The sequence below is a fragment of the Mustela nivalis genome, assembly GCF_964662115.1.
Source record: "Mustela nivalis genome assembly, chromosome: 13".
Classification (NCBI taxonomy): domain Eukaryota; kingdom Metazoa; phylum Chordata; class Mammalia; order Carnivora; family Mustelidae; genus Mustela; species Mustela nivalis.
In genome coordinates, this window is record NC_139032.1 from 92,565,831 (window position 1) to 92,586,708 (window position 20,878).

Consider the following 20,878-nt stretch of genomic DNA (forward strand, 5'->3'; position numbering starts at 1 on the left):
GTGCCTTTGGCGGCCCAGGCTCCCAGTGCCTGGCAGGACCTGGGTTCTTGGCCGTGTTCCCGGTTGTCTCAACACTGCACGTGTCCACTGGCTGCCCTTGGGGTGGCCATGTACTCCTGACCCGACACCTGGTCTCTTGCGCCAGGAATGGGGTGCGCAGCCTGTCTCCCAAGTGGGCTCGGCACCTCACCTCCCATTGCCATACACCTGCCTCTCCGAGCCCAGGGGTGGGATAGGGACTGTGCCCCGCCGCAGAGGAGGAGCTGCAGCCCAGGCCCGGCCCCCTAGAGGCACGGCTGCGGAGGGTGCTGGGAAAGATGCTTGGGCTGGCTGCAGGGCCCTCCGGACCATGCCGAGACCACACATGAATTGAGGGCTCTGTTTTATTAAACGTGCGGCTGGTTTGCTAGTCTGTGTTCACGTTTGCTCCCTCAGCCCACACCGCACTAACCGGGCTGCCCAACGCTTCTGCAGCCGCTCACCCCAGAGCCCTGAGATGCTCCCCTGGAGTCCTCTCTGGGCCTCGGCTGGGGAGCACTCAACCTCCGAGTCCCCCACGCTGGGCCGGCTGCCGCCGCTGATCGCCTCTGGCTGTTTCCACCCACTTGTGAATGAGCCTGGCCTCAAACCCACGAGCCTCCTGGACAGACGTGGGGTCTTCTGGATGAGACGCTCTAAGGAGCAGGCAGGGGGCTTGAGTGGGGCAGCAGGCTGAGCCCTGGCCCTCCCCAGCCCATCGGCCAACTGGTCCAGGCCACACGCAGCACCCCTCCCGGGCAGGACCGCACCTCAGATCTAGGTGATGGGCGCCCCCCTGGATGGTGATGGCGAGGACTGACGCACTCAGGTTAGTCCGGATCTGTCGGAGGATGTCCATCTGCTGGGCCGTGGGCCTCGGCCCAACCCACCCCTGCATCCCACCCACCCGCTGCGGCCTGCCAGGGGCTGTGTCCCCACGGGGGTGCAGCTGAAGCAGGAGCTCCCAGGGACAGCCTGGCCTGGAGAGCTGGAGCTTAGGGCACCAGCAGTCAGTTCACACCAAGGGGAGGGGCTCAGTCCGTGAGCATCTGACTCTGGGTTTCGGCTCAGGACCTGACCCTGGGGTAGCGGAGTCGTGCCCCATCAGGCTGTGCTCAGCGGGGAGTCCGCTCGTGATTCTCCCCCTCCCTCTGGCCGCCCCTCAAAGGTCCAAGGGGAAGAACCAGAGAAGGGAGCAGGAGACGACCTGAGAGGGAAAGTGGAGGCCGCACAGAAGCCGGGTGCGCAGGCTGGCAGACCCACGGGGAGCGTCCAGCACGGCCCCCGTGCTGGCCAGAGCCGAGCGCCCCGCAGCAGCCCCCAGGCTGAGACTCACCCCACCCCCTGCCCAGGGGTCCAGGTCACCGTTGGAGAAGAGGATGTTGCTGGCAGCTTTGAGGTCTGCAAGAGACACACATGCGGGTGGGGACGGGGCTGGATCAGGGAGCCCAGTCTGCGTGGGGCGGAGGGAAGGGTGCTTCCGTCTTGAGCCTCACCGTCCCCGCCGAAGCTGGTCTGCAGCCAGTCCCTCCGGGGCCACACACCCCACGTGTCCCGGCAGTACTGCTGGCGGAGCGCCTCCGTGAAGGGCAGCTCGGGGAAAAGGTCTGTCACGTTGTTGCTGGAAAACGTCAAGTTGATCTCGGTGCAGGCCTGCGGGATGCCCCCCACCGAGGTCAGGAGGGTGGGGGACCGCATCGGGCACCTCCGTCCGGGCAGTCCCACGCGGCCGGCAGCCCCATACCTGGTAATCCCAGGCCCTGGCATCAGAGCCGGAGCCACAGCCTGTGGGGTCCGCGCAGGCCTGGTACTGCTGGTAGATGTCGTAGCAGGACACGGTGCCCGAGGAGTTGTACACCAGCCCTGGCAGACAGGGGCGCTGGGCCGGGGCCGGACACTCACCTTGCCTCTTGGAGGGGCCAGGGCGCCCAGCGAGGTGTGGAACTCCTGGGGTCCGTGCGGGCAGCTCCTGCGCCCCTCAGGATGGCCCCCCACCCCACACAGGGCAGGGCGTGGCTGGGAGTGCTGCCCGCCCCCGCCCAGGGCCTCTCAGAGAACCTGTGGAACGGAACCTCCCCCCCAAGCTGGGCCAGGGACTGACTGCTTGGGAACGTCGGTGCTCTTCGCCTCCACGTGGCCTGCGCCCCCAAGCCATGTCCACCCCCGACACATGGCGCAGGGCTGAGGGGCAGACGCACCAGCCAGGGCTCGCAGCCCCTTGATCCTCTGGCTCTCACTCAGCAGCCGGTCACAGCCAACCTGGGGAAGTCAACCAAAGACCCCCGCTCGCCTACGGCCCCCCTCCCAGTTGACCCTGCCCTGGTCCTGGGCTCCAGAGTGGCCGCGAGCTCTTGGGCCGTCCAGCACTGGCCATCCCATGGGCACTTCTCTGTCCTCGGACACTGCCCTGCCCAGATCCCTGCCCGCGTTTCCCAGCATCGGGAGCAAGCCTCTTGCCTTGACTGGGTTGGCGGGAAGGTGCCCGATGAAGTCGGTGGGGTACGGGTAGTCCATCATGGCCAGCACGGTGAAGGCATTCCGGGCGAACCCGAAGAGCTGGGTCAGGTCCTCCCGGCTGGACAGTGGCTGGCAGGTGCCGAACTCCCGGCTGACCGAGTCGTAGGCTGTCAGGAGGAGGCGGGACCACGCGGTTTGGGTGTGGGTGGGGCCGGGGGAGGGGCCGGGGGAAGGGGACAGGCCTCCTCACCTCCCTGCGAGAACAAGTCCTTGATCTGCCGGAACGCGTCCCGCACGCCCTGGGCACACTTGGGACTCTGGCCCTCAAAGTCCTGGAGAGAGAAGGGTTGTGGCTGCGGCTGCCACGGCCTGGCCCAGCCCCGGGGCCCCAGAACCCTGGCTTACTGCTGAGACGTCCCGGAAGAACTGGTAGGAGTCGCCAAGGCCGGCCACAGCCACGACGGGCGCACTGGCCGCGAGCGCGCCGGCCACGAGATGGGGGTACTTCATCCTCATGTAGGCGCTGAGCATCCCCCCGTAGCTGGGCGGAGACACGGGGGGCTGGGCCGTGGCAGCCAGGACCCCGGCCTCCCCAGCACCAGCCCCCATGGTGCCCCCGGGAGGCCCCGAGACTTCCAAGCCCCACAGGGGCCACGCACGCTTGCATGGCTTAGGGAGCAGCAGCAGGGCGAGGACGCACCTGCCACCAAAGGCGATGACGGGGCTGTCGTAGGCCCCAAGGTCGCGCTGCAGAGCGCGGATCAGCCTGGCGAAGTCGGCCAGGGCCTGCTCCACTGTCAGCAGCTCCGTGTGCCCGCGCCGCGTAGACCGGTCGCCGAACGGCAGTGACTTCCCATAGTAGCGCTGCAGGGCGCAGCGGCGGGACTGAGATGGGCTCCCCCGCCCCCGCCTCGCCCGCCCTCCCGGCCCGCTTCCGCCACCAGCACCCACGTGCTCCGCGAAGACGACCAGGGCCTCCTGCTGAGCCGCCAGCTCCTGGATGAAGCCCGAGTTGTTGGCGAAGGACCACACGTCCCCCTCATTGCCCGTGTAGAAGAATATGGGGCCCTTGCCCTTTTTCCAGAACTTCTCTGTAGGGCGGAGGCAGGAAGGGGTGGGTGAGGCGAGGGGTAGGACCCCCGGGGCCCGTGACACCCCCAGGGTGACCTCACCTGACACCAGGAACCGCTGGGGGAAGGTCTTGTTGCCGAACCTCTCGAAGTTGAAATGGTCCAGGAGCTGCTCAAAGTAGCCCTCCTGGAAGTCGCTCTCCGGGGCTCTGGGGGCTGGAGGGGTGCGGTGCTCAGCGTAGGGGTGCACAGGGCGGGATGGGGGGATGCCCGTGGGCCCGCACTCACCCCCAGCCTCCAGGCAGCACGGCCCCAGCACCAGCAGCAGGGTCAGGGCCCAGCGCAGGGCAGGCCACGGCCGAGCACCCATCTTCTTGGGGACCGGGATGCGGTCATGTGACCGCCGCGCTCACGTGACTGCAGGGCGGGGGGGGGCGTTGCTGGGCGCCGCCCGACCTTCCCGCTGCCCTGCCTACCGGGCCTTCCGTCCTGGGCCTCAAGGTTCCTGCCACCCGCCGCGTCACCACGGAGACAGTCCCCGTGGGGACGTGGGAAGCAGGAGAGGGCTCGAGGGCCTGGTGCCGGGACAGGGGACGTGTACTCAGCACCCCCCAACTCACCCTCCAGGGGCCACTGCCCAGGGCTCCAGCGCAGGGTGAGCCGCAGGGAGGTAGCGGCCAGCCCGGCTGCTCCTCCCGGCGCCTCCCCCACAGGGCTGACTCGAGGGCCGTGTGGGTGCCCTGGGGAGAGGAGCGGGAGTCTTGGGAAGGTGGGTGGCAGCGGGAAGAAGGGGTCTGGGGCAGAAGGCCAGCAGCCTGAGCAAGGGGCCTGGGGCTGTGGCAGGGGCGTGGCCACGCGGGCAGGTGCTTGGGCACGTAGCGATGTGGCTGCTGAGCGCCCGGTGTTGGGGGCGGGGGCTCCAGGTCCCCGCTAGGACCTAGGGGTCCTCTCACACTCCCCCCGCCACCGACCGGCTGCAGATGAAGGACAGGCCGGCAGGGACACGGGCCTGGACATGAGTACAAACCACCCTGAAGAGGGTTTTACGCCCACCGGGGGAGGAGCCCTCCAGCCTCCCCGCCCACCCCCCCAGAGACGACCGGAAGCTGAAGGGATGACAGGCTCACGGGCCAGCAAACCCACAGGCCTTTGTCCTCGGCCACTCAGTGAACCTTGCTCAGTTGCCGACCACTGCCTGGCCTCCTCCGTTCTTCCAGGCTGCGACCGAGAGCCACCGGCAATCCAGGAACACCTCCCGGGGCTCCTCCGTCAGACTGGGGCCCGGGAGGGGCCGCCTCTCCCCCAGCAGACAGGCCTGGACCCGGGGGAGGGCCCAGGAACCAGAACCACCCCTGCCCCAGGCTGCAGAGGGAAGGGGAGTCACCCCGCCCGCTCCCACACTGTCCCCTCGGCCTGGGCCCGCCCTGTCTGGTGCTGGGACAAGCCTGGGCTGGGGTCCTGACCTCGGGCTGTGGCCTGGGAACCTAGGCCCCCAGGACAGGTCCGGACTGAGCAGTGGGGACCTCATGCTGTCGCAGGACTGTCACTGTGACAACCAGCATGGTGACAATGACTGTCCATCGTGTCACACCACCCCATGGGTGTGGTCCCCCATGGTCACCAAGTGCCACACCACAATCCCTGCAGAGTCCCTGTCCCCGCTTGTATGTCCCTGTGTCCCTGCCCCCCCGCCCCTATTCCCATGTCCTGTCAGTGCCCCTATCCCTGTGTCCCTGTGTCCCCATCCTTGTGGCCCTGTGTCCCCACAAGCCCGTGCCCCTCTGTCCCCGTGTCTCTGTGTCCCCGACCCTGTGTCCCTGTTCCCGTACCCTTGTGTTCCTCATGTCCCCCTGTCCCTCGCCCTCTGTGCCCAACCCTGTGCCCTCGTCCCCCTGTCCCTCTGTGCCCACCCCTGTGCCCCCCTCCCCGTCTCTGCGTCCCTGTCCCATGTCCTAGTCCCTGCGTCCCCGTCCCATGTCCCAGCCCCTGCGTCCCCGTCCCATGTCCCCGCCCCTGTGTCCCCGTGTCCCCGTGTCCGGTCCCTCTGTGCTTACCCTCGTGTCCCCGGCCCTGCGCCCCCCTGTCCCCCTGTCCCTACCCCTCTGTCTCCCCATCCTGTCTCTGTGTCCCCAATCTCCCATGTCCCCGTATCCCCGTGTCCCTGTTCCTGTGTCCTCGTGCCCGCACCCAGGGCTGCCTGTCCTGTGTTGAGTAGAGAGGTGCCCGTGCAGGGTCTTCGTGGTCTCTGGAGGGTAGAGGCCAGGACAAGACACGAGGACTCGCAGCTCCTTCCCCCTGGATGGCAGCTTCTCCTCAGGCTGGTCCTGCTCCCACGCCCTCCTCCAAGCCCAGGCTCCAACACTAATACCCCGACCGCAGGCTTACCATGTTCTCCCTCCAAACCCTCCGGGCAGCGCCTCCATGCCTGGGGTGGCACCGGAAGACCCAGACAGGTGCATTCGGATTCCCTTTGACTGTCCAGCCACGCCCAGTGGCCCTGACCACGCGGGTACGTCCGGGGGTCCAGAAACCCTCCTCCCAACGTCATGGGGGCCAAAGCTGGGTCTTGATCCTCCATCCAAAGCCCACGCATTTGGGGAACCAAACCCGGTCCCATGTTTGGGGTTCGTAGTCTTCTTTTACCGAAATGTATCTGGTTTTGGTATCAAGGTAATATGGGCCTCACAGAACCGGTTCGAGTGCGCCTTCCTCCCAATGTCCTGGAAAAGTCTGAGAAAGATTGGTGCGAATTCGTCAAAACATTACTTTTGAAAAGATTTTTAAAGTAGTCTCTACACCCAGCGTGGGGCTCAAATTCGTAACCCCCGAGATCAAGGGTCTCACACGCCAGGAGGTGCGCCGGCCGCGCCCCGACTCTTCGAAGGTCGGGTGAGGCCGACGCGGCTTCCCTCCGTCAACGACTGCTTCGGTCTGCGTGTTCTCAGTCTGTTGACGCTTCCTCGGTCTCGCTTGAGCTGACTGAGGTCGTCTGTCCGTCTGAAAGATTACCCAACCTGTCGGCGTACGACTTTTTGTCACAGTGTCTTCCGGCCTTTGCCATTTCTGTAAGGTCACTGGGAACGCCCCTGCTTACGACTCTGGTTCTAGTTACCTGCCTGCCTGCTTGTTGTCGTCACCTTAAAGATTCATCAATTTCGCCGATGTTTTCAAAGAACCGACTTCCGGTTTGGGGACGGTGCTGTCTCCCGGTCCGACCCCTCTGTCCCGCTCTCGGCTTCCTGTTTCCCAGCTCCTCAAGGTGCACGGTTTGGCATTCATCTGAGATCTTTCTTCCTTTACTATTTTTTTTTTAAAGATTTTATTTATTTACTTGAGAGAGAGACAGTGAGAGAGAGCATGAACGAGGAGAAGGTCAGAGAGAGAAGCAGACTCCCCATGGAGCTGGGAGCCCGATGCGGGACTCGATCCCAGGACTCCAGGATCGTGACCTGAGCCGAAGGCAGTCGTCCAACCAACTGAGCCACCCAGGCGTCCCTTCCTTTACTATTTTTTAAGGAAGTTCTACACCCAACGTGAGGCCTGAACTCACGACCCTGACCGAGCCAGCCGGGAACCAGTGTCTTCCCTCGCCCACGTGCGGGCATTCAGAACTACAAACTTGTATTTGAGCGTGACTGTTTCCGCCTCCCGTAAATCCCGTATTTTGCGCCTTCGCTCTCACGGATCTCAGAATTCTGAGAATTTCCCTTCTGGGTCCTCTCCGACCCACTGAGCCTGTTAATTTCCACAGATCTATGAATTTGCCCGTTTTCTCTCTTATTTGTCCTCGGACTTCCAGCTTCGTTCCACTGTGGCTCAAAGGTACTATTTTTTCACAATTTTTAGAAACACAGGAATACTGGTTTTGCGTCCTGACCTCCGGCAGAGCCTGGGGAGTGCCTCCCACGTAGCTCAGAAGGGCGGGGACCCGCCCGCTGGTCTGGCGAGGTCTCTGGGCTGCTGGCGGCCTCGACTTCCTTCCCGACCTGCCGCCGCGTGTTCGCGGGGTGGAGAGGCAGGAGCAGCCCCAGCTGGCAGCGCGGCCCTCCCAGCAGACGCCAACTCCACGCAACCGCCCCGACCTTGGAGCGGCTCCCACAACCCCTTCAGGTGGCTGCCGTCATACACCGCGGCCCCGAACGTACACGTGTCGCTGCTGGACGCGTGTCGCTGCGGCGTTGAAGGCTGGAGTTGCAAACAGAACCCGACCCTGGCTTTTGGACCCCCCACGGCAGTCTTTGACAGACCCCCTCCTGCCTCCCTCCCGAGGGCCCTTCTGCTCCCATCTGACGGCTCCCACGACCGCATCGCGCACGCCAGGCTGACTGGACACGAGGGCCTCGGCTTTTCTCTGGGAAGATCTTAAATTCTCCCACGTTTTGAGAGTCAATTTTGCTGTATACAGAACCTTTGGTTGAAAGCTTTTCTTTCATCAAAGTAGGTCATTCCACAGACTTATGGCATTTTTTTTTTTTTTTTTTTTTTAAGATTTGAGAGCGAGCGAGCGCCCATGACGGGGCAGAGGGCTGGGGACGAGAATCTCAAGGAGACCCGCTGCCGAGCAGGGGCCCAGCCTGGGACTCGATCCCACAACTCAGTACGATCGCAGCCTGAGCAAAAAGCACGAGTTGGACACGTAACAAACAGAGGTACACAGGCCCTCCCGTCACTTTGGGGAGAAAACGGCTGTTGACCTGAGGACATCTTGGGCATGACACATGGCTTTTCCTGATGCCCAGGATTCTGTCTTTCGACACGGTCTCTGCCGCACGTCTCTGAACGGATTCTACAAGGAAGTCACTGAGCTCTTGCATTTGTACATCTGCATCTTCTGACATCAAATTCAGGAAACTTTCCGCAATTTCTCAAATATTCTCATGCCCCTTTCTCTCTGCTGCGACCTCCAGTGGTGCACCCACGTGGATGGGACCCTGGAGGTCACCGGGCTCTGTCCACTGCTTTTTGTGCTTTTCTTCCCATCCGCCCGTTGTGTGGCTCTAGTCCTACCCTGGGCCTTTGCACATACCGTCGGCACTGACCTTCACTCACGAATCTCGCGCCTGCACGCTTCAGTCTGAGACTCTACTCCTTTACGTAACTTCTTACGCACATGCTCAGGCTTCGCACACATTTCTGGGTTTTTTTACTTCCACGTGCATGTTCTGACTCTGTGCAGTACATTTAAAAATATTCTTAGTCTTTTTCTAATAATCCTCAAAACAAAACTTCTTTAGGGATAGTTTCTAGCACCTAATTGTGCTGTTCAGCGACCCATACTGTTTTCTCCTTGCGATGTTGGTGTCGCTGTCGCTGGACACTGCTGGTCATGGTTCCACCGGCTTCTTTATGTTTCCAGGGAGAAGCGGAACTTCCATGGCCGCTGCGGGCTATGGACACCCACCCCCCTTCTTCTCTGACTAGACTGACCGTCCCCCTATATCCACGTTCTGTTTCACGAAACTTTGTAGTTAACAAACTGTAGCAACGGTTCAGGAAATATGCACCTGGGTAGCGCCTCCTCACCCACCGTTTGCTGTGTCTTTCCACAGCAGCTGGCGAACGCCGTCTCCCCCGGCTCTGACGACGGCACCTTGTGCGACGACACGTTGGCCGCGCACGCAGGTCACGTGTGTTCGGAAGATGGCAGGACTCTCGGGGACGGAGACCAACACTGCCCTGGCAGGAGGCCCGAGGCGTCCCAAAGAAACACCAGCATTTCTACACGAACACGACTCGCGAAAGAGATCCACGGACCAACGTGGGAAACAAAAAGCTTTTATGCTGCCCGGAAAGTCCATTCTACCAGGTGGTCCGGGAGCAGGACGCGCTCGCACACCCGCCCCTCCCGCCCCTTCAGGGCCGGGGGAGGATCCCTGAGTCCAACGAGTAAACGCCACAGCCCGCCAGGTGCCCGGACTCGGAGGAGCTCACAGATGCCCTCAGACCCTTGGGTCCGGGCACATCGCAAGCTCTGAGACCACTGGCTGAGTCACATGTTGGGCTGTCCCTTCAGCTCTGGTCACTGCCACGATGTCGGGGGACCCAGCGCACCCCGGGGAGATGACCAGTCACCTGGGACCGTGAAGCCCGGGCACTGGCTGACAGGAAGACGACTGGGTACCCGGAATGTAAACATGATTCAAAATTCACAGGAAGAAGGAACGAGGCTCCTCAGGTGGACAGAATAGACCTGAATCACAGCAAGGAGGTGCCACATCTGAGACTCTGGCCGAGGGGCAGTCACGCCCCGTCCGGCGGGGCCCAGATGGGCAAGGGGTGGGCCTCGGTGTTGAACACGTAGGCGTCCAAGCTGAGCAGGCTCGGGTCGTCCGAGAAGAGCAGATACAGGTACTTAAGCGTCTCCCCTAGAAAGAAGCTCTCCATCTTGTCCCTGGGCTGGGGGTTGAGGGGATCCTGGACGTTGCTGATGGAGGAGTAGCCGCCCGAGGGGACCTGCACAGGGCCGAGACGGCGGCGTCCGGGCTGCGGCCACAGCCGGCTCCCCGCACGGGCTCGGTCCTTGGGACGGGACCAAGGGACACCCCAGCCCCGGAGCCCCAGGCGCCCCTGACTCCGGAGGCCACGGCGAGCCCGCCCCTCCCCCATGCCCCCGGCCCGGGGCGAAGGGGCCGGCGGGGCGGCGGGCAGGCAGCTCACCCGTGTGTACGCGTTGAAGCTCTGCAGTATCTCCCAGCCCCAGTCCTGGTACTTGGGGTCCCCCGTGAGGCGGTGCAGGTAGAACAGACTCTCCACCGTCTCGGGCCGCAGCAGGTTGTGCCTGTCGGCCGGCTGGCGGGACACGGGCTGAGCTCAGACACGGCCCCGACGGCGCCCCCACACCCAGAGCCCGGCCCCGGCTCACCTTGACCTGCACGTCCTTGCGGTCGTTCTGGGGGTACAGGTTAAAGTGCACGATTTCGGGGCTCAGCCCGGTCTCCATCTGGCGGTTCATCTGGTAGCAGGTGTCCATGAGCGCCCGGGCCAGCTCCATGTGGTCAGCGGGCAGGCCGTGGTGGGCGCCCAGAGCCAGCGTCCCTGGCAGGAAGCACACCAGGTGGTCCTGAAATCAGAGCGGGTCCTCACCACGGCGGAGTCTGTGGTCGCGGGAGGGGGTGGCGGTGACACCGGGGATGGTGCCTCCCGTGTCCCCCCCAGGAGTCAACGAGCCCGAGCGGGGACGTCTCAGGGTCCACTCGGGCAAGTGACTCAAGTACAGCCCCAGCACGCGACGCTGCATGCGAGCAGTGGAGAGGCGGGGGAAAGACACCACCTCCCGGGGAGCAGACGCTGACCCGGGTCTCCCCCACCGACACCAACGGGCTGCCGCAGTGCTGGTGGCAGGAGACCAGGAGCCGGGCCCAGGGCACAGGGGAGAGTGAGGGTCCCCGGGAAGCGGTGGGGGTCTGGGAGCGGTGCCCAGGACCCAGGGGGCGCAGCCAGGGACCCAGCACAGACCTCGGGTCCCCCTCAGCTCCTCCTGCCGCCCCCACCCCAGCCCAGGCCACGACCCAGGCGCATGCCCACGGCCAGAACTTCGGGGCTCTCTGCAGCGTCGTGGCTCACAAATCCGTAGCCGCTCAGGACACTGCCCAGGAGGGGGGGGGGGTTGGATGGCTGAAGCCCCGCCCGCCCGGGCTGGCTGGAGCGCACGCTCACCATCTTGGCGCTGAACCGGCCGTGGGCGAGCTCCCCCACGAAGGCGAGCTTTCCGGGCTCAGACCTGCGCAGCAGGTGCCTTCGGATCCCCTCGATGGCTTCCAGGTAGTCCTCCAGTAACCTGGGCAGGGCGGCAGGCCCCGTCAGCTCAGGGCCAGCCAGGCGCACGGCCCCCTCGCCCCGGCACCCAGGAGCGGCCGCGTGGCCGTGAACCACCCAGCACACCCTAGTGGCTCAGAGCCCAGGCCCTGTCTGAGGCGGCGCCAGGCTGGCCCGGAGCTGGGGGCGTTCCCCTCAAGCACCCCAAGGGACGGCCCCGACCGGCCTCCGCACAGCCCCCGGATCCCGGTGTGACGCCCCGGTCTCTGCCCGCAGCCCCGGGGGTTCTGAGGGGCGTCAGCCCCAGGCTCCAACATCGGGGGGTTCCGGTTCCCTCCCGGGGGGCGATTCTGCCTCCCACACCATACAGTGCAGCCCAGGCGGCCCCGGCCGCCCTCTGCTGGGGGCATGTGCACGGTGGCCTCCGCGACCGCGCAGCCGGTGAGCTAGGGGCCCCTCGTACAAGCCCCGACCGCGGGCCCCGGCTGGCGCTGGGGAGCCTGGGCCTCAGTGACCAGCCAGGTCCCCTCCTCCTGGACACGAAGGCTGTGCCTGGAAGAACCACGCTCCTCGCGGAGGGGCCGAGCGCGGGCCGGCACGGCGGCTGCCCGACCGAGACCCCGGGACCAGGGGAGCCACGGGGAGCTGCGGGGAGCCCACCCCCGCCGCGGGGCAGAACCCGGCCTCACTGGGGCTCCTGCTTTCCGCCCTGGACCCACTGCTTGAGGAGGTACTCGTAGTAGCTGTCGGCCCGGGCGCCCAAGGTGAACACGCCCGGGTGGGTGAAGCGGCCGCTGTGCGTGTCGATGAACATGGGCACCAGCCCGTCCTTCTTCCCCGGCAGCGAGTGCACGCGCCGCGTCACCTCCTCCGCGGCCTCCTGCGGCAGACGACGGGAGAGCGGGCCTGAGCGAGGGGGCGGGCGGGCTGCACAGAGGGGCTGCATCGGCTTGCCCCCACAGGACGGGCCTGCTCCCCGCCGAGGAGGGAGCAGGCCGCCGTCCCAGCCCACGGAGCCCCTCGCCTAACTGCCGCCCACAGCGGCTTCTGAGAGGGACCCAGGCCCCGCGGGAACCCGGTCCGTGCCCGCACGTGTGGCTGCCCAGAGGGCCCCACTCATCTTGCAGACGGCGGGGGGGGGGGGGGGGGAGCCGTGTCCAATGACCGCAGGCCTGGCCCCCATGACCCCCTGCCTAGGCACGGCCGGCTGCTCCCGCCGGCTGGAGGGAAGGCAGGCACGTCGGCTTCCGCGCCGGGGCTCGCGGCTCGCCGCCCCAAGGAGCTCCTGCGCACCCTTCAAGAGCCAGCCCGCCTGGGCTGCTCCGAGCTCCCTGCCGGGCGCCCACGGCACCTCTGCTCCCGGGCTTCGCGTGCATTTGGTCCCCGCGCCCAGGAGCCCACGCGGGGAGCCATTTGCTGGGCTCCGCCAGACGCACGCGCCCACGCCCACCCACCGAGTTCTCTAGGGTCGCAGGCCACCACGGACACCCGGCAACGGGCACGCGCCCGGCTGACGCCCCAGGAGCAGGACACACGCGGAGCCGCTGGACTAGGCGCCGCCGACGGGACGGCTGCCACGCTGTGGACAGGCAGGGAGGGCCCCGCGCGCCCGTCTCCCCAGGACACACACAGGGCCAGCGAGCGTCCGGAGAACGCCACACCCAGAAAGCAGATCCGCGGCCACCCGAGGCAGGCCCACCGACAACGCGCCAGCGGCCACGCAAGAGCCGGGCCCGAGAGTGGCGGGAACCTGCTCGTGGGGGCGCGCCTCTCGCGACACCCGCGTGGGACACAACCCGACGAGGCGGGCGGCTGGGACCCCGAGGACACGGACCTGCTGCAGGGCAGGGCCAGGGCGAGGACTCAGCCCCCAGGTGCCGACGCGACCCCCCGGCCTGTTGTCCCCTGCCGCAACGAACCACGGGGAAGGGGAGAGGCAGGGAGGGGCGTGTCTCGGGCGGCGCGGCCCCTCCGTACCTGAAACTTCTTATTGCCCGTGAGGCGCGAGAGCTCCCGGAACTCCAGCTGAATGCTTGTGACCTCGGCCACCGTGCTGTCCGAGGTCCAGCGGGGCGGGTGGGCGGCTCCGGTGCCGATGTTCACGTCGGAGTACGGGATCTTGGAGGGCGTCTGGAACGCAGGCATGAGCCGATTCCCAAAGTCCTCCTGATGCGCAGCACAGCGGGCAATCAAGCTTCCCTGCCGCCCGGCGGACGCGCCCCCGTCCCCGCCCAGTCACGCGGACGGACACGGGACTTTACTGGCCCCGCGCGGCCTCCATGTTCCTTGGCCACCAAACCAAGCTGGCCCTGGGGAGCTCCGAGAGAACGTCCCTGCAAGCCGTGGGGACGACAGGCAGGGCGACGCCGCTCACGCGCGTATGCGCCAACAAGGCTCCGGCACAGGAGCGGGAGCGCTGGGGACAGACCCCTCCCCACCCCCCCGCCCCAGACCCCGGGAGCCGAGCGACAGCGCTCGCACGCCCACGCTCCCTCGGGCCCGTCCTCCGGCGGGCGCCGGGACACTCACAGCCTTCTTCAGGAAGAGGTCGTCCCCGGACAGGTGGTAGGCGCTCAGAAGCCCCCCCAGGATGCGGATCGTGCTCTCAAACAGGTTGACGTCCACGTCCTTCTGGAACCGCAGCTTCTTAGACACCCACTTCCTGGCCTCTTCAAACTCTGTGACACGAAACGGTGTGGGGAGGGGAGCGGGTCGCGGGGCCTAGCGCGCCCCCGTGACCTCTCACCCGGGGGCCCCGTGCATTCCCGTGTCTGTCTCTCTCCCCCGCCCCCCGCAGGCTCGCCATGTCCGGTCCCGGGAGAGGGGAGGAGCCCCTGGGACTTCAGGCGCAGAGAAAGGGAGCCCGCACGCGCGCAAGGACGGGCCGTCGACTGCGGACGATCCCGGCACAGAGGGCCACGTTGAGTGATTCGGCGGGAGTCTCGGGCCTCCTCAGACAACTTAAAACACGCCACTGAAGTCCCAGCTCAGAAATCACCAACGACGCGTGATCCCCGGGCCACCCGATCTCACGTGAGCCAGTAAAGTCTCACGTGAGGGAGAGACGCGGGGCGCGGACAGCCATTGGCATCACGTGCCGCCGAACGCCACAGGGCCCCTTCAGGCTGCGACAGGGGAACCGGCTGGAACCGGCCCTGGACGCCGGACGTCAGGCGGGAAAGCCACCAGCCATGCCCAGCGCGTCCGAGCCTGCCCCCACGAGCAGGGAGCGCGCGCCAGATGGGAACAGCAGCGTTCCGGCCCCCGCCCCCGCCCCCCGCCTACAGCTCGCGCGCCCCAGAGTCACCCCAGGAGAACTTGGCCGCGAGCGAGGGAAGGAGCGGGTACCTTTTTTCAGGCCCAAGATCCACATGGTGTCCAGGGCGTCAATCAGCGTCAGGCCCAGGCCAAACCACTCGCTGAAGGACCTGGACACAGGTTTCAGCTCGTCGTGACCCCAGGCAAACTTGCGGTACCCGGCCCACGCGTGGAGGAAGGCGTCGATCACGGCCCTCTGGCGCTCGTTCGGGGAGGCTGGGGGGAAGACAGCAGGTCGCCAGGACCGGTGCCCGTCAGGGTTCAGACAGGGCCCCTCGGCAGCCCCACACGGAACGGGGTGGGGGAGCAGCAGGGGACACCGCCCAAGGACGGGTCCTCACGGCTGGACGCAGCTGCCAGGGCGGCGCGGCCTCTGGGGCCAGCACGGGGCAGCGTGGTCTCCCGTGTGCCTCCGCCGGGGGCCCGGGGGCCACACGCTGAGCGCCCGATGGCTGCGCCGTGCCCTTCGGCCTCGGGAGCGTCGGGCGTGCTGACGGCTGCCGACCTGGACGGGAGCGCCTCGTCTCCCGGGTGCCCCGTCGCACCTCATCGGCCCCGGGCTTTTCCGAGGACGACGTAACGCGCAGCAGGTGCACCCACGGCCGCCCTGGAGCCTTTCCGGGGTGCCCTCGCGACTCGTGTGGGAGACGAGGTTTCTGCCCTCCACACCGGGGAGGACGGGGCACGAGTGATGGAGCCACCACGTGGACACAACCGTGCGTGTCGATGGCGGCACCGCACGTGGGTGCGGTGTGAGGCCATCCGTGTTGACACCCGCGGCGCTGCCGTCCGTCCTCTAAGCCACACGATCGCTCGGCGTCCCCCACACGTCCCCCTTCCTTCAGAGGCAACAGCAATCGGGACCGGAGGGTCACAGCCTGGGCCCCAGACTCGCTGACCTGGCACGAGCCCCTGCTCCACCAGACCCATGGCCCTGGCCGTGACCGGCCCCGCCTCAGCTCTGCACGGGACTCCCGACACGCCTGCGCGCAGAAGGCCCTCCACCCCGGTGCCACCGCGTCGGACCGCGCAGACCTGCTGGTACCCGAGACGCAGAGGGGCGGCTGCGTCCCCACGTTCTCCAGGCACCACCCCCCAGCCCCCCGTGGCACAGACGCAGGCTGGGAAACGAGTCTCTCGCCCACATGGGCGGCCGGGGGCTGCAGCGATGGGCCGCCAAGGAGCCCCGTGTCCTCTCCAGGCTCTCCAGAGATCGGCGGCCTGCCCGGGCGTCACGGGGGACCAGCACTCGGGGGGACGGCAGGTGCTCCCCCGCTGGGCGTCCATGCGCCCTCCTCGTCAGAATGTCCAGGTGAGGCCCAACAGGGTGCCCGTGGGGTCTTACCTGCCTGGTTCTGAATCCTGGGGGCCTGGGAGGAAGGTCTGGGGGCCGCCTCCGCCTTCCTCGAAGGCAGTTCGGTGCCCGGCTGCGGCTCAATCACCGCTCCCCTCCAGCTTCAGGGGGAGAAGGAGGAGCAGTCAGCCAGCCTGCGGGCGGAGACGGAAGCGCCCCCTGGTCCCGGTCCCCCGGCGGGGCTCCCTGCTGCCCGCCACTCTGGGCAGGGCGAGCAGAAGGCTGGTTCTGCCCCCCGCCCCGGGTCCCGCCCTGGACCCTGCCTGCTCTGAGAGCAACGTGTACCTCAGACGTCGCGCTCACCCTCCTCCTCTCTGGTTTTCAGAAAACGCCCGACACGCGGGCTTCAGCGTTTCTGCACGTCCAGCCCCGTCTCGGACGCTCCCCGTACCTGACCACCGTTCTCCGTGTGCTTCCTTCCCGACGCGCGTCCCCCGCTGCCTCGTCCCTCCACTTGGTGTCGTCCTGCCTCCTGTCCTCGGAGCCTTTACCGGGGGCTCGAATCTGCAGGTTGGGAGGTCCCCGTCGGAAATGCCTTTGAGGCCTCTAGATGAAAACAAGAATCACCCGTGAAAACAGCTCAACCGCCTGTGGGCCGCATTCCTTTCCCCCCGCCGGCACGCTCCCCGCTCAGGCCCAACCCCGCGGAGTGTGTGAACCGGCTGCAGCACACGGCCCCAGAGGAAATCCCTTTTGGGTCTCATCACGACACGCAGGTTTGGCCGGGAGATCCCGACTCGCCATCCCCCGGCCCTGGCCGACAGGGATGGAAGTGCGCCAAACGGGCCGGCGCAGCCCTGGATGGCGGGTTGAACTTCGGGCCCGGGATGCTCCCAGGCTGTCACAGACCCTAAAGGTAGCAAGACAGGGTCAGGACCACGGCCCCGTACGTGGAGACGCAGAGAGAACCCGGCCGCGGGCCCGTGCCCCGGGACTCCTGCGCTTCACCCTCGGGATGCTGTGGCGAGGGCAGGGCGCCAGGTCCAAGGACGGAGCCCTGGGGCCGGGGAGCAGCCAGTGCTCGACAGAGGGCGGGACGAGGCGCCTCCCCCAGAGGGCGGGAGGAAGGCCCCTTGGGAATCGGGAAAAACCTCTGCTTCTCAGCGTCCACAGGATCTGTGACGACGTTCACCACTGACGTGCCCGGGAGAAGGGGGTCTGGCCGAAACAGAGCTCCGAGGCCGACCCAGGTCTGGGGGACCAGTGCTGGAGTCCGAGCAAGACACAAAGTCCAAGTGGCCTCCACGAGGGGCTCCCAGTCCCCAGGCCTGGACCAGGGGAGGTGTGCATATTAACCCCTTACCGTCCAGGCCCCTGCTGGACACCAGAGACTGGATCACAGACCTCCCCACACACCTCTGGAAACGTGTCTCTCCCTGGGGAAACACGCCAGGCTGGCTCTGCCTTCCCAACCGTTAGGGCGGACACCGGGTGCGAGGGAGGGACCAGAAAGAGTAGAAGAAACGCCCGCCTGCCCTCCCTACGAGGGAGAACACCCGCTTTGTCACACACAGCTCCCGAATGAGACAGTCTGGAGCGTGGCCTCCTGCGGCTCCCCAGGGCAGCCCCACAGGGCCCGGCCTGGACAGATCCCGGCCCCCTGCCCCGTCCAGACCCGCTGAAGCTTCAAGTCCCTGAGCAAGCCCAGCTCCCCGGGCCTTGGGCACTTTCATCCAACTCGAGCCCGGCTCTCCTGACCCTGCCCAGAACCGGCAGAGTCTCACAGCGGCTTCCCCGGCCCCGGGACCGGCGCCAGCCTTCTCCCTCCCGGCGGCGACTGCTCTCCCCTCACAGGAGGTTCGCCTGCCTGCCCCCGCCAGCCCGCAGCTCCTCGAGGCAAGGGACGGGTCCGTTCTGCTCGCCGGCAGAGCCAGGACCTGGCGCGCCAGCAGGCGTTCCACAAGAGCGAAGCAGAGAGTATTCCTCTTTCCCGCCCCAAGGGTCGTCCTACGGGCCCAGCACAAGGAGCGTGACGCTCAGACGTCACACAGACGGGGACAGAGAGAACTCTTCCCCGTCTACCTGAAACGCCACACACTGTTCCCAGACGCTGGCGGGACGGAGCCCGGGGACGACCCCACGTGTACGTCACCCCACGTACCTGCGGTAAGAGGCCCGGGAGGTCCTCTGCTTTCCGAGGAGCTGGCAAGACGGGCGGGTCCGCTGGTCTCCTCTTCCGCTCCTCCGCGGACCGGCCGTTCCCCGCTAAACGAGAGAGGCGGTCTTACCCCCAGCAGCCCACTCGCCCCGAGCCGACTCCCAGCGGGTGGCGCAGCCCGTCGAGACCGGCGAGACTCCTCACGGGAGGACAGCGTGAGCCCGAGCCCCGGGGAAAGCCCCGGAAAGGCATCCAACGACGCCAGAGGAAATCCAGCCTTTCTGAAAGCCCTTGGCAGCGCAGGTCCTTCGCCGGCCCATGCCCACACGGACGTGGCCTTCAGCTCTTCCCTTCCGGGGACCACAAAGCGTAGGGAGCAGGCCGCGGCCTTGAGCCCCCGCAGCCGCTCCTCAGCCTCCGTGCTGCAGGCCAGGGCCCCCCCAGAGACATTTCCCAGGATTCCCCACAGGCTTCCCAGGACTCCGCCCCGGGGGGGGGGGGGGGGGTGGCTTCCAGACCCTGGGTAAGACGTGTGCGCAAGTTGCCGCACGCGTCTGGACCGGGCCTGCGACCTCCCGACCTCCATCTCTCTGCGAGGCCCAGGGCCTGGAGGTGCCGGGACTCAGCCAGACGCCGAGCGAGCCGTCGCACCCCGGGAAACGCACAGCCACCTGCCAGCCCCACAGCCGCCAGCGCGCTGCCCCTCCACCTCCCGCTTCTGCCCCGCCGGCCCTCGGGGACCCCCGCAGACCCCCGCGGGGCGCTCGTGGAGCCGGTACCTCGCCACTGGTCAGCCACGCTGGCGTAGGACAGGAGCCCGCAGAGCATCAGGAACGTGAGCAGGAAGAGGATCACGTTCCGCTGCAACCTCGACAGCTGCTTCCACTTCTGCGGGACGCAAGGGCAGGGAGGCTCCTCACTGAGAGCGGCCCGACCGCGGACCTGCCCACCCGCCGCCAGCCCCGCGCGGCCCGGCGCGCCCCAGGCCCGGGGTCTGCCCCGCGGGAGGTGCCCTCCGGCCGGGACCCCCACCGCCGCGCGGGCACAGCACAGACGCCCGCAGCGGGCTCCGGCTCCGGCTCCGACTCCGGCCGCCGGCGGGGCTCCCGCCTCGCCGCCCCGACCGACGGCTCTCGGCGCGGGGCACCGCGCGCCGCCCCCACGCCCGCTCCCGGCGGCCCCGCGCCCGCTCCCGGCGGCCCCGCGCCCGGCGCCTCACCCTCCAGCACGAGCGCCGCCGCCGGCTCTTGCTGCCGTCGTAGGTCCGGCCGGCGCTCAGCGTCACCGAGACGAAATCCCGATGCGGCGCCGGGGGCGGCGGCGGCGGGTACATGACCGCGGCGGCGGCGGCCCCGCCCACGGGCGGCGTCAGGAGGCCGGACTCCCACAGGGGCCCGGGACGTCGCGGGTCCGACCCCCGCGGGCAGCCATCGCGGCGCCGTCAACACCCCGCCCATCGCGAGCGCGGCCAAGGCGCCTGCGCCGCGCCCTCCTCGCCCCACTGCGCCTGCGCCCGTCCTCGCGGCCCCGGCGCGCGCCTCTGTTTACGTCCCACTGCGCCGGCGCGCGACCTCCCGTGCGCCGTGACCTCACGCCCTCCACGTTGGCCGGCCCGCGCCTGCGCCCCGCTCGCCGCCCCGCGCCGCCGGCTGCGGGGCTCGAGTCCCGGTCGCGGCCGGACGGGCCGGCCCAGAGCTAGGGGAGCCGCGGCGGAGTCGGGGCAGGCGGGGCGGCGGCTCTCCTCGGCCGTCCCCGGGGCGAGCTGGCCACGCTGGCCACCCCCGCAGCCCGCTGTGCGCGCGGCCCCGCTCCGCGGACGCGCGGAAGGGCGGAGCGGGCCCGCGGCGCCGAGGAGGGTCTGCGGGGCTCCCGGGCCCGCGGTCCCGCTGCGGCCCTTCCGCGTGGGCCTCCCGCGCGGCACCGTGGCTGAGCCTGGCCCAGGGCGGCGCTCGTGCCGTCCGGTCCCCCTGCCTCCTAGTGGCCGCCGCCGCGGGGCTGTCCCCGCGCCCAGCTCGGGGGCCGGCGGGATCCCTCCCCGCACGTGCGGTCGGCGGGAGCCCCGCCCCGGAGCGCTGGGCCGAGGGACGGGGCGGCTTCTGGGCCCACCCCCAGGCGGCGGGCCCGCGGGCTGGTCTCGGGCGGCCCGGAGACCGGGGGGAAGAGCTGGGCGGGGGCACGAGGGGACCCCGGGGCAGCCCCAGCTCGGCGTGTGGGCTCTCGCTCCCCGGCATGGACCGAGCCGCGGCCCGCGGGTGGCCGTTCCGACACGCGCTGCTCAGAAACCGCGCTCGCCGGGCCGGGGACGCCTCAGCGCGTCCTGAGTTTATTGGAAAGGCGCCCTCCTCCCCGCCCCCAGCCCGGGGCGCACCCGGGAGTCCGGCAGTCCTCCGTGGAGAAGTCAGTGGCGTGACGGCTGGTCTGGGATTCGAGGCTCTCAAGGTGGCCCGAGGGACAGCATGGTGGCGAGGGCCCGTCCTGCCTCCTGGGTGCGCAGTGGGCACGGGGACGCACCCTGGGGGAAAGCACTGCGCGGCCCTCCTCGCGTTCCTGGTCCCGTGGTGCCCCCTGATCCTGTGAGCGGCGAGTCCCGGGGCGCCAGGGCGGCTGCCCCGGCCCCGCCCACCTCCGTGCGGCGTTGGAAACGGGATGTAAAGGTGTCACCACGTTGGTTATCACAGTGACAGTGCTTTTAAAGTGCGAGGTCCCCCCTCCTGTCCTGGAGGCCTGGGTTCCCAGGCCACAGCCCGAGGTCAGGACCCCAGCCCAGGTCTGTCCCAGCACCAGACAGGGCGGGCCCAGGCAGAGGGG

General features: G+C 67.8%; 2 protein-coding genes and 2 long non-coding RNA genes across 8 annotated transcripts; 2 read left to right on the forward strand and 2 right to left on the reverse strand.

Annotated features, from left to right (window-relative positions):
* Positions 1 to 369: 369 nt before the first annotated feature.
* Positions 370 to 5,050, reverse strand: DPP7 (dipeptidyl peptidase 7). 4 transcript variants are annotated; one of them, XM_082696325.1, is made up of 14 exons: positions 5,009 to 5,050; positions 3,834 to 3,962; positions 3,648 to 3,761; positions 3,427 to 3,566; positions 3,176 to 3,339; positions 2,881 to 3,016; positions 2,726 to 2,807; positions 2,476 to 2,642; positions 2,217 to 2,277; positions 1,763 to 1,881; positions 1,515 to 1,671; positions 1,355 to 1,419; positions 789 to 859; positions 370 to 674 (listed from the first exon to the last, which is right to left on the reverse strand). In XM_082696325.1, the coding sequence occupies exons 2-14, from the start codon at positions 3,913 to 3,915 to the stop codon at positions 539 to 541; spliced, it is 1,494 nt and encodes a 497-aa protein (XP_082552451.1). In that variant the 5' UTR covers positions 3,916 to 3,962; positions 5,009 to 5,050; the 3' UTR covers positions 370 to 538. The 4 variants fall into 4 exon arrangements, with proteins under 4 accessions (XP_082552451.1, XP_082552450.1, XP_082552453.1 ...); XM_082696324.1 differs by lacking the exon at positions 5,009 to 5,050 and having other exon boundaries at positions 2,124 to 2,277; positions 3,834 to 3,957; XM_082696327.1 differs by lacking the exons at positions 789 to 859; positions 5,009 to 5,050 and having other exon boundaries at positions 3,834 to 3,957.
* On the forward strand, positions 3,987 to 16,561 carry LOC309846813. Its single transcript, XR_014302142.1, has 2 exons — positions 3,987 to 4,200; positions 16,298 to 16,561. It is a non-coding gene; the product is annotated as an uncharacterized lncRNA (long non-coding RNA).
* Positions 5,165 to 9,680, forward strand: LOC309846814. Its single transcript, XR_014302143.1, has 2 exons — positions 5,165 to 6,054; positions 9,095 to 9,680. It is a non-coding gene; the product is annotated as an uncharacterized lncRNA (long non-coding RNA).
* LOC309846793 (endoplasmic reticulum mannosyl-oligosaccharide 1,2-alpha-mannosidase-like) lies at positions 9,305 to 19,560 on the reverse strand. 2 transcript variants are annotated; one of them, XM_082696314.1, is made up of 13 exons: positions 19,290 to 19,560; positions 18,850 to 18,958; positions 18,074 to 18,177; positions 16,364 to 16,518; positions 15,964 to 16,073; positions 14,649 to 14,834; positions 13,830 to 13,978; positions 13,278 to 13,430; positions 11,990 to 12,180; positions 11,202 to 11,322; positions 10,408 to 10,605; positions 10,203 to 10,334; positions 9,305 to 9,998 (listed from the first exon to the last, which is right to left on the reverse strand). In XM_082696314.1, exons 1-13 carry the CDS (start codon positions 19,401 to 19,403, stop codon positions 9,786 to 9,788), a joined length of 1,935 nt encoding a protein of 644 aa, XP_082552440.1. In that variant the 5' UTR covers positions 19,404 to 19,560; the 3' UTR covers positions 9,305 to 9,785. The 2 variants fall into 2 exon arrangements, with proteins under 2 accessions (XP_082552440.1, XP_082552439.1); XM_082696313.1 differs by having other exon boundaries at positions 13,278 to 13,466.
* Between the last annotated feature and the right edge of the window lie 1,318 nt (positions 19,561 to 20,878).